Source organism: Oncorhynchus tshawytscha, linkage group LG04 (assembly GCF_018296145.1).
Source record: "Oncorhynchus tshawytscha isolate Ot180627B linkage group LG04, Otsh_v2.0, whole genome shotgun sequence".
Taxonomy (NCBI): Eukaryota; Metazoa; Chordata; class Actinopteri; order Salmoniformes; family Salmonidae; genus Oncorhynchus; species Oncorhynchus tshawytscha.
Window position 1 is genome coordinate 3494545 of NC_056432.1, and position 12500 is coordinate 3507044.

At 47.9% G+C, this 12500-nt stretch overlaps 1 protein-coding gene across 1 annotated transcript in view; it reads right to left on the reverse strand.

Annotated features, from left to right (window-relative positions):
• Positions 1 to 12500, reverse strand: part of LOC121846398 (adhesion G protein-coupled receptor L3-like) — a 146749-nt gene that overhangs the window by 132189 nt on the left and 2060 nt on the right. The window contains exon 2 of the mRNA XM_042321242.1: positions 8986 to 9199. Within this exon, the coding sequence (XP_042177176.1) occupies positions 8986 to 9176 (191 nt within the window). The 5' untranslated portion in view covers positions 9177 to 9199. The remainder of the gene's footprint in view (positions 1 to 8985; positions 9200 to 12500) is intronic.

Genomic DNA, 12500 nt, shown 5'->3' on the forward strand with positions numbered 1-12500 from the left:
GTTTTGGGGCGAGATAAACTGCAATATATTCATTATTTACAACTCATGACGCTAACAACTTTATTTTTCAAATAAAAACTAACTAACTAAATTGACTGAACGGTAAATACATCTAAAGAGTGGGTCAGTACTCAGAACGTACTGCTCTGGGTCAGTACTCAGAACGTACTGCTCTGGGTCAGTACTCGGAACGTACTGCTCTGTTACAACAGTGGGTCAGTACTCAGAACGTACTGCTCTGGGTCAGTACTCGGAACGTACTGCTCTGGGTCAGTACTCAGAACGTACTGCTCTGGGTCAGTACTCAGAACGTACTGCTCTGGGTCAGTACTCAGAACGTACTGCTCTGGGTCAGTACTCAGAACGTACTGCTCTGTTACAACAGTGGGTCAGTACTCAGAACGTACTGCTCTGGGTCAGTACTCAGAACGTACTGCTCTGGGTCAGTACTCAGAACGTACCGCTCTGGGTCAGTACTGGGCTCCGGGTCAGTACTCAGAACGTACCGCTCTGGGTCAGTACTCAGAACGTACCGCTCTGGGTCAGTACTCAGAACGTACCGCTCTGGGTCAGTACTCAGAACGTACCGCTCTGGGTCAGTACTCAGAACGTACCGCTCTGGGTCAGTACTCAGAACGTACCGCTCTGGGTCAGTACTCAGAACGTACAGTACTCAGAACGTACTGCTCTGGGTCAGTACTCAGAACGTGCTCTGGGTCAGTACTCAGAACGTACTCAGAACGTACTGCTCTGGGTCAGTACTCAGAACGTACTGCTCTGGGTCAGTACTCAGAACGTCTGGGTCAGTACTCAGAGCTCTGGGTCAGTACTCAGAACGTACTGCTCTGGGTCAGTACTCAGAACGTACTGCTCTGGGTCAGTACTCAGAACGTACCGCTCTGGGTCAGTACTCAGAACGTACCGCTCTGGGTCAGTACTCAGAACGTACCGCTCTGGGTCAGTACTCAGAACGTACTGCTCTGGGTCAGTACTCAGAACGTACTGCTCTGTTACAAGTAAACAGTACTGAAGAGAACCTCTACAGTCTCCCACGTACATTACATGACCAAAGGTATGTGGACACCTGCTCATCGAACATCTCATTCCAAAATCATGGGTATTAATATGGAGTTGGGCCCCCCCTTTGCTGCTATAACAGCCTCCACTCTTCTGGGAAGGTTTTCCACTAGATGTTGGAACATTTCTGCGGGGACTTGCTTCCATTCAGCCACAACAGCATTAGTGAGGTCGGGCTCTGATGTTGGGGCGATTAGGCCTGGCTCGCAGTCGGCGTTCCAATTCATCCCAAAGGCATTCGATGGGGTTGAGGTCAGGGCTCCGTGCAAGCCATTCAAGTTCTTCCACACCGATCACGACAAACCATTTCTTTATGGACGTCGCTTTGTCCACAGGGGCATTGTCATGCTGAAACAGGAAAGGGCCTTCCCCAAACTGTTAACACACAGTTGCAAGCACAGAATCATCTAGAATGTCATGTTATGCTGTAGAGTTAAGATTTCCCTTCACTGGAACTAAAGGGCCCGAACCATGATAAACAGCCCCAGATCCTTATTTCTCCTCCACCAAACTTTACAGTTGGCACTATGCATTGTGGCAGGTAGTGTTCTCCTGGCATCTGCCAAACCCAGATTCGTCTGAAATGTGATTCATCACTCCAGAGAACGCGTTTCCACTGCTCCAGAGTCCAATGGCGTTGAGCTTTACACCCCTCCAGACAATGCTTGGCATTGCGCATGGTGATCTTAGTCTTGTGTGCTGCTGCTCGGCCATGGAAACCCATTTCATGAAGCTCCCGAAGAACAGTTATTGTGCTGACGTTGCTTCCAGAGGCAGTTTGGAACTCGGTAGTGAGTGTTGCATCCGAGGAATAGACGATTTTTACGCACTACGTGTTTCAGCACTCGGCGGTCCCGTTCTGTGAGCCTGTGTGGCCTACCACTTCACGACTGAGCCGTTGTTCCTCCTAGGCGTTTCCCACTTCACAATATCAGCACTTACAGTTGACCGGGGGCAGCTCTAGCAGGGCAGACATTTTACAAAACTGACTTGTTGGAAAGATGGCATCCTACGACGGTGCCACGTTGAAAGTTACTGAGATCTTCAGTAAGGCCATTCTACTGCCAATGTTTGTCTATGGAGATTGCATGGCGGTGTGCTAAATTTTATACACCTGTCAGCAATGTGTGTGGCTGAAATAGATGAATCCACTAATTTTAAGGGGTGTCCACATACTGCTGTATACATAGTGTACATGACACACACACACACACACTAAACACTAAACACACACACTAAACACACTACACCCACACACACACACACACACAACACACACACACACACACACACTAAACACACAACACACACTAAACCCACAACACACACTAAACACACTACAAACACACTACACACTAAACCCACAACACACACTAAACACACTACAAACACACTAAACACACTAAACCCACAACACACACTAAACACACTACAAACACACAACAAACACACTAAACACACTAAACACACTAAACACACTACACACACTACACACTAAACACACTACACACACTAAACACACTACACACACACACACACTAAACACACTACAAAAACACACTACACACACAAACACACACACACACACACTAAACACACTAAACACACTACAAACACACTAAACACACACACAAAACCACACAAACACACACTAAACACACAAAACACACACACACTAAACCCACAACACACACTAAACACACTACAAACACACTACACACACTAAACACACTACACACACACTACACTAAACACACTAAACACACACACTAAAACACACACACACACTACACTACAAACACACTACAAACACTAAACACACTAAACACACAAACACACTACACACACTAAACACACAAACACACTAAACACACTAAACACACAAACACACTAAACACACTACAAACACACTAAACACACACACACACTAAACACACACTAAACACACACACACTAAACACACTACACACACACACTAAACACACACTACACTACACACAAACACACACACACTAAACACACTACACACTAAACACACTAAACACACACACTACAACACACACTACAACACACACTACACACACACAACACACACTAAACACACACTAAACACACACACACTAAACACACTAAACACACTAAACACACTAAACACACACACACTAAACACACACAAACACACTAAACACACACACACAACACACTAAACACACTACAAACACACTAAACACACTAAACACACTAAACACACTACACACACTAAACACACTAAACACACTAAACACACTACACACACTACACACTAAACCCACAACACACACTAAACACACTACACACTAAACCCACAACACACACTAAACACACTACACACCGTCTGGTGCTGTGAAGGCTGAGACAGAGTTCTACATAGACAGGCTGCCGGAGGAGGTTGACCATGCTGGAGAGGTGACGAGTCAGTAGTGTGTGTGAGTGTGTGTATGTGTGTGAGTGTGTATGTCATACTCTTCAGTGAGTGCCAGAGCCTCCAGGGGCCAGAGGTGCCAATGATTATTGGGCTAGGGCCAGACCAGGGGCAGCCTCCAGACATCCATCCTGGCACAGGTGGCCCTAACTGGGGCCAAGGCCAAATTGAGGCCCCTGCTTCGCCACGGGCCTTGGCCCACAGCCCCACGCAACTCTCATCTGAACCACACAGGAAGATGGAGGGAAATGGAGGAAGAGGAGAGGGGGGTGAGGGAAAGGAGGAGAGAGAAGAGATGAGATGGAGGAGAGAGGAGAGATGGAGGGAGACAAGAGCGAGATGAGGGAGAGGAGAGAGGAGAGATGGAGGGAGAGAGGAGAGAGATGGAGGGAGAGAGGAGAGATGGAGGGAGACAAGAGCGAGATGAGAGAGAGGAGAGATGGAAAGAGGAGAGATGGAGGGAGAGAGGAGAGATGGAGGAAGAAGGGGGAGAGAGGAGAGATGGAGGGAGACAAGAACTAGATGAGAGAGAGGAGAGAGGAGAAAGATGGAGGGAGACAAGAGCTAGATGAGAGAGAGGAGAGAGGAGAGATGGAAAGAGGAGAGATGGAGGGAGAGAGGAGAGATGGAGGAAGAAGGGGGAGAGAGGAGAGATGGAGGGAGACAAGAGCGAGATGAGGGAGAGGAGAGGGATGGAGGGAGAGGACAGAGATGGAGGGAGGGAGGAGATAGATGGAGGGAGAGAGGAGAGAGATGGAGGGATAGGAGAGGATGGAGGGAGAGAGATGGAGGGAGGAGATAGATGGAGGGAGAGAGGAGGAGAGAGATGGAGGGAGAGAGAGAGATGAGGAGAGAGATGGAGGGAGGGAGGAGAGAGATGGAGGGAGAGAGAGATGGAGGGAGGGAGAGATGGAGGGAGGGAGAGGAGAGAGATGGAGGGAGGGAGGGAGGAGAGGGAGAGGAGAGAGATGGAGGGAGGGAGGAGATAGATGTAGGGAGAGAGGATAGAGGTGGAGGGAGAGGAGGAGAGGGATGGAGGGAGAGAGAGAGGAGAGAGAGGGAGGGAGAGGAGAGTGAAGAGGGAGTGAGGGAGGGGACAGTGGAGAGGGAGTGAGGGAGGGGACAGAGGAGAGGGAGTGAGGGAGGGGACAGAGGAAAGGGAGTGAGGGAGGGGGAGGGGACAGTGGAGAGGGAGTGAGGGAGGGGACAGAGGAGAGGGAGTGAGGGAGGGGACAGAGGAGAGGGAGTGAGGGAGGGGACAGAGGAGAGGGAGTGAGGGAGGGGACAGAGGAGAGGGAGTGAGGGAGGGGACAGAGGAAAGGGAGTGAGGGAGGGGACAGAGGAGAGGGAGTGAGGGAGGGGCAGAGGAGAGGGAGTGAGGGAGGGGACAGAGGAGAGGGAGTGAGGGAGGGGACAGAGGAGAGGGAGGAGGGAGGGGACAGAGGAGAGGGAGTGAGGGAGGGGACAGATGAGAGGGAGTGAGGGAGGGGACAGAGGAGAGGGAGTGAGGGATAATAAATGAGGAGGGAGGAGAGGGACAGAGGAGAGGATAATAAATGAGGAGGGAGGAGAGGGACAGAGGAGAGGATAATAAATGAGGAAGGAGGAGAGGGACAGAGGAGAGGATAATAAATGAGGAAGGAGGAGAGGGACAGAGGAGAGGATAATAAATGAGGAAGGAGGAGAGGGACAGAGGAGAGGATAATAAATGAGGAAGGAGGAGAGGGACAGAGGAGAGGATAATAAATGAGGAGGGAGGAGAGGGACAGAGGAGAGGATTATAGGGGAAATGAGGAGGGAGGAGAGGGACGGAGGAGAGGATTACAGGGGAAATGAGGAGGGAGGAGAGGGACAGAGGAAAGGATAATAAATGAGGAGGGAGGAGAGGGACAGAGGAAAGGATAATAAATGAGGAGGGAGGAGAGGGACAGAGGAGAGGATAATAAATGAGGAGGGAGGAGAGGGACAGAGGAGAGGATAATAAATGAGGAGGGAGGAGAGGGACAGAGGAGAGGATAATAAATGAGGAAGGAGGAGAGGGACAGAGGAGAGGATAATAAATGAGGAAGGAGGAGAGGGACAGAGGAGAGGATAATAAATGAGGAAGGAGGAGAGGGACAGAGGAGAGGATAATAAATGAGGAAGGAGGAGAGGGACAGAGGAGAGGATAATAAATGAGGAGGGAGGAGAGGGACAGAGGAGAGGATTATAGGGGAAATGAGGAGGGAGGAGAGGGACAGAGGAAAGGATTACAGGGGAATGAGGAGGGAGGAGAGGGACAGAGGAAAGGATAATAAATGAGGAGGGAGGAGAGGGACAGAGGAGAGGATAATAAATGAGGAGGGAGGAGAGGGACAGAGGAGAAGATAATAAATGAGGAGGGAGGAGAGGGACAGAGGAAAGGATAATAAATGAGGAAGGAGGAGAGGGACAGAGGAGAGGATCATAAATGAGGAGGGAGGAGAGGGACAGAGGAGAGGATAATAAATGAGGAGGGAGGACAGGGGAAGAAAGGGAGGAAGAACTCTCTCTCGTCTTTTTGTTGAAGTGTTTTTCCAATGTGCAGCGGGACTTATATCAGAGAGAGAGATACAGAGAGGAATGTGTGGGAGAGAAGTGGGGGGTTTAAGATCCAAAAGTAATATTTAAAAAATTGGCAGGAATACGGGAGTCTACAGTGTGTGTGTGTGTGTGTGGTAAGATAGTTCCATTGTTCTCTCCTTAACTAAAACCAAGTTGTTGAGGTGTTGTTTAGAGTAAACCTCCTCCCCAGATCACTTTATCACCTCCTATCCAGAGCTATACAGACCCCACACACCACACCAGCACCAAGCCTCACAGTCCTCTCACTGTTCTCTGTCTACAATGGAACAGCCCAGTGTTCTATCAATTCCATTACAACTGCCCAGTGTTCTATCAATTCCATTACAACTGCCCAGTGTTCTATCAATTCCATTACAACAGCCCAGTGTTCTATCAATTCCATTACAACAGCCCAGTGTTCTATCAATTCCATTACAACAGCCCAGTGTTCTAACAATTCCATTACAACAGCCCAGTGTTCTAACAATTCCATTACAACTGCCCAGTGTTCTAACAATTCCATTACAACTACCCAGTGTTCTATCAATTCCATTACAACTACCCAGTGTTCTATCAATTCCATTACAACTACCCAGTGTTCTATCAATTCCATTACAACTACCCAGTGTTCTATCAATTCCATTACAACTACCCAGTGTTCTATCAATTCCATTACAACTGCCCAGTGTTCTATCAATTCCATTACAACTACCCAGTGTTCTATCAATTACATTACAACAGCCCAGTGTTCTATCAATTCCATTACAACAGCCCAGTGTTCTATCAATTCCATTACAACTGCCCAGTGTTCTATCAATTCCATTACAACTACCCAGTGTTCTATCAATTCCATTACAACTGCCCAGTGTTCTATCAATTCCATTACAACAGCCCAGTGTTCTATCAATTCCATTACAACTGATGAGACAGTCCTTTGTGCCACTCAAAACGACAGACCGGCCTAAATATAGAATTTCAAATAGAAATGGATGTAAATAGAGAGGGATGAAGAACAAGAATAGACCATTCAAAGATATCAGAATTCCCAGGCAGCCATTTTGAATTTAGCATAAGAATCATCTCCTCAACAGCACAACATTCCTTAAGTGAAGTCCCTCTATAATCACCACACATATTAAGTGGAACTTTCATGGCAGCATCTGCGTTTCCCCTTCAACCCTGTGTATCCCTATGGGGGAGGGAATATGGGAGCACACAGGTAGCAGCTGGGCCCATTGGGCTCTGGTCACTAGTAGTTCACTATATAGGGAATAGCAGAAAAATTGGGTGATTCCCTCTGGCTCATATAACTGGAGCTAACAGTCTGCTCTAGCCTCCGGGTGTGTGTGTGTGTGTGTGTGTGTGTGTGTGTGTGTGTGTGTGTGTGTGTGTGTGCGTGCATGAATTATGGATAGCTAGAACCACACACTGCATCTGTCTGAGCAGGTGGCCGGCCAGGCCAAAGCAACCGCAGGCAGAGCTGCACAGCATGATGGAAAGGTGCATAAGATAGAGAGAAAGAAATGGAGGAGGAGGGGAGGAGGAGGATAGAAAGGGGGGTGATGATAGAGATATGGGGGGAGACGGAGAGGAGAAAGATGACCAGGGAGAGCAGAGAGAGGACATGGGAGAGGAGAGAGGAATAGTGAGAGGAGAGCATGCCATGAAGGGAGAGGAGAGAGAGGATGGATAGCCAGGGAACCAGGGAGACACTGCATCTGTCTGAGCAGGTGGAGGAGAGAGGGACCAGCCCAGGGAGAGAGAGAGGGCCAGAGAGGAGAGGAGAGAGAGGACCAGGGAGGAGAGAAGAGAGGAGAGAGAGGAAGGGACCGAGGAGAGGAGAGAGAGAGAGAGAGGACCAGGCAGAGCCAGGGAGAGGAGAGGAGAGAGAGAGCAGGAGAGCAGGATGGAAAGGTGCATAAGAGAAGAGAGGAGAGAGAGGACCAGGGAGAGAGAGAGAAATGGAGGAGGAGGGGAGGAGGAGGATAGAAAGGGGGTGAGGACCAGAGAGAGATATGGGGGAGACGGAGAGGAGAGAGAGACCAGGAGAGAGGAGAGGAGAAGAGAGGAGAGAGGGACCAGGGAGAGGAGACCATGGGAGGAGAGAGAGAGAATAGAGGAGAGGGAGAGGAGGAGGAGAGAGAGGAGAGAGAGAGGACCAGGGAGAGGAGAGGAGAGAGGACCAGGGAGAGGGAGAGGAGAGAGAGAGGAGGGAGAGGAGAGGAGGGAGAGGAGAGGAGAGAGAGGACCAGGGAGAGGAGAGGAGAAGGGAAGGAGAGGAGAAGAGAGAGAGAGGACCAGGGAGAGGAGAGGAGAGAGAGGAGGACCAGGGAGAGGGAGGAGGGAGAGAGGAGAAGAGGGAGGAGGACCAGGGAGAGGAGAGGAGGACCAGGGAGAGGAGAGAGAGAGACCAGGGAGAGGAGAGGAGAGGAGGGGACCAGGAGGAGAGGAGGACCAGGGAGAGGAGAGGAGAAGAGAGGAGAGAGAGGACCAGGGAGAGGAGAGGAGAGGGAGAGGAGAGGAGAAGAGAGAGGACCAGGGAAAGAGGAGAGGAGAAGAGAGAGGACCAGGGAGAGGAGAGGAGAGGAGAGAGGACCAGGGAAAGAGGAGATGACTAGATAAAGAAGGAGGAAGCTGTTAGCTGTGCTTTAGTCTGCCCACATCACCACCTAGAAACACCATTCCAGATCTGCATATCTAACCTTGAACAATTCAGTCTGAGAACAGATTGACCGTCTCATCTATACAGTACATCGTCAGACATAGAACTATAATTCTAGGTCAGCTCACCTGAGCTGACATGATCTTCAACGGATGGATAGATGGACAGACAGACACAGAACTATAATTCTAGATCAGCTCACCTGAGGGACATGATCTTGTATGCGTCGGGCAGGTAACATCTAGTATTCTCCATCTGTGCTGGGTCCGAGTCACAGATCTTGTCGTCGGTGCGTCCGTAGTTGGCGCTGTCAATCATGATGACGTCTGTGCCCGGGCAGCGTAGCTCGATGGGGTAGGACTCACAGGACAGTTCCCTACGGACCACCGCCATGGGGACAGGGGCTCGACTCACCGCTGTGTAGAGAAGAGATATAGACAGGTGAATATAAACATTGGACCCTGGTATTAGTTACATCTTGTAGAGAGAGGGAGGAGACATAGACAGGTGAATATAAACATTGGACCCTGGTATTAGTTACATCTTGTAGAGAGAGGGAGGAGACATAGACAGGTGAATATAAACATTGGACCCTGGTATTAGTTACATCTTGGGGTGGCAGGTCTGTCTGCTTTCAATGTGTTGCTGTTGTTCAGCACTAGAATCCACCACTGAGAATAAAATACACTGAAGGTCTCTCTCTCTCTCTCTCTCTCTTCAAGGGCTTTATTGGCATGGGAAACATGTGTTAACATTGCCAAAGCAAGTGAGGTAGACAACATACAAAGTGAATATATAAAGTCAAAAACAACAAAAATTAACAGTAAACATTACACATACAGAAGTTTCAAAACAGTAAAGACATTACAAATGTCATATTATATATATATATACAGTGTTTTAACAATGTACAAATGGTTAAAGGACACAAGATAAAATAAATAAGCATAAATATGGGGTTGTATTTACAATGGTGTTTGTTCTTCACTGGTTGCCCTTTTCTCGTGGCAACAGGTCACAAATCTTGCTGCTGTGATGGCACACTGTGGAATTTCACCCAGTAGATATGGGAGTTTTTCAAATTTGGATTTGTTTTCGAATTCTTTGTGGATCTGTGTAATCTGAGGGAAATATGTCTCTCTAATATGGTCATACATTGGGCAGGAGGTTAGGAAGTGCAGCTCAGTTTCCACCTCATTTTGTGGGCAGTGAGCACATAGCCTGTCTTCTCTTGAGAGCCTCTCTCTGTCTCTCTCTGTCTCTCTCTGTCCCTCTCTCTCTCTCTCTGTCTCTCTCTCTCTCTCTCAGTTACAAGAACACATTTTGATTTACAATGACGGCCTACCGGGGAACTTTTAATTTAACTGATTGTGACCTTGTCAGCTCGGGGATTCGATCTAACAACCTACTGGCCCAACACTCTAACCACTAGGCCACCTGATGCTAAAGATACCTGCATTAAACACAATACTACCATTCCTGACATAAACTTGTGATCTACAGACTCGTCCTCTCGCTCCCTGTCATGGTAACCATAGCAACCCCGTCCTTCCTCCGCGCCTGTCCTGGGCTCTGATTAGCGTCATAGTTACACGGATACAGCCTGGAATCTGAATGAGCTCCACTACATATACTGAGACGTAGACACACACACACACACACAGACACACACATACTTAACCACACACACACACTGAGAAATAAATATTGCGAGGGACAGTCATAGTGACACATACCCAGAAATGGGACATAGAGAAGGTCAATATGGTGTGTGTGTGAGAGAGAGAGAGAGAGAGAGAGAGAGAGAGAGAGAGAGAGAGAGAGAGAGAGAGAGAGAGAGAGTGTGATAGACTCCATCTAGATCAGCCTTAAGGCCTGAAACAACAAGAAACAACAAGATACAGTTGAAGTCGGAAGTTTACATACAGAATTTCTGATACTTAAAATTTAAAATTCACTGTCTTAGGATCCCCACTTTATTTTAAGAATGTGAAATGTCAGAATAATAGTAGAGACAACGATTTATTTCAGATTGTTTTTCATTCATCACATTCCCAGTGGGTCAGAGGTTTACATAATCTCAGTTAGTATTTGGTAGCATTGCCTTTAAATTGTTCAACTTGTGTCAAACGTTTTGGGTAGCCTTCCACAAGCTTCCCACAATAAGTTGGGTGAATTTTAGCCCATTCCTCCTGACAGCGCTGGTGTAACTGAGACAGGTTTGTAGGCCTCCTTGCTCGCACACGCTTTTTCAGTTCTGCCCACAAATGTTCTACAGGATTGAGGTCAGGGCTTTGTGATGGCCACTCCAATACCTTGACTTTGTTGTCCTTAGGCCATTTTGACACGACTTTGGAAGTATGCTTGGGGTTATTGTCCATTGAAGACCCATTTGCGACCAAGTTTTAACTTCCTGACTGATGTCTTGAGATGTTGATTCAATATATCCACATAATTATCCTGCCTCATGATGCCATCTATTTTGTGAAGTGCACCAGTCCCTCCTGCAGCAAAGCCTCCCCTCAACATGAGCCACCCCCGTGCTGCCACCCCCGTGCTTCACGGTTGGGATGGTGTTCTTCGGCTTGCAAGCCTCCCTCTTTTTCCTCCAAACATAACGATGGTCATTATGATCAAACAGTTCTGTTTTTGTTTCATCAGAACAGAGGTCATTTCTCCACAAAGTATGATCTTTGTCCCCATGTACAGTTGCAAACCGAAGTCTGGCTTTTTTAGGGCGGTTTTGGAGCAGTGGCTTCTTCTTTGCTGAGCGCCTTTCAGGTTATGTCAATATAGGACTCGTTTTACTGTGGATATACTGTAGATACTTTTGTACCCGTTTCCTCCAGCATCTTCACAAGGTCCTTTGCTGTTGTTCTGGGATTGATTTGCACTTTTCACACCAAAGTACGTTAATCTCTAGGAGACAGAACGCGTCTCCTTCCTGAGCGGTATGACTGCTGCATGGTCCAATGGTGTTTATACTTGCGTACTATTGTTTGTACAGATGAACGTGGTACCTTCAGGCATTTGGAAATTGCCTGACTTATGAACCAGACTTGTGGAGGTCCACAAGGGAGAGAGTAGAGAGAAGAAGAAGGGAGTAGAGAGAAGAGAAGAAGGGAAGAGTAGAGAGAAGAAGAAGGGAGAGAGAGAGAGAAGAAGAAGGGAGAGAGTAGAGAGAAGAAGAAGGGAGAGAGGGAGAGAGAAGAAGAAGAAGAGGAGAGAGAGAGAGAGAGAAGAAAGAAGAGAGAGTAGAGAGAAGAAGAAGGGAGAGAGTAGAGAGAAGAAGAAGGGAGAGAGTAGAGAAGAAGAAGAAGAGAGAAGAAGAAGAGAGAGAGAAGAAGAAGGGAGAGAGTAGAGAGAAGAAGAAGGGAGAGAGTAGAGAGAAGAAGAAGGAGAGAGAGAGAGAAGAAGAAGGAGAGAGCAGAGAGAAGAAGAAGGGAGAGAGCAGAGAGAGAAGAAGGGAGAGAGTAGAGAGAAGAAGAAGGGAGAGAGTAGAGAGAAGAAGAAGGGAGAGAGTAGAGAAGAAGAAGAAGAAGAGAGAAGAGAAGGGAGAGAGTAGAGAGAAGAAGAAGGGAGAGAGTAGAGAGAAGAAGAAGGAGAGAGAGAGAAGAAGAAGGGAGAGAGTAGAGAGAAGAAGAAGGGAGAGAGTAGAGAGAAGAAGAAGGGAGAGAGTAGAGAGAAGAAGAAGGGAGAGAGAGAGAGAAGGAGAAG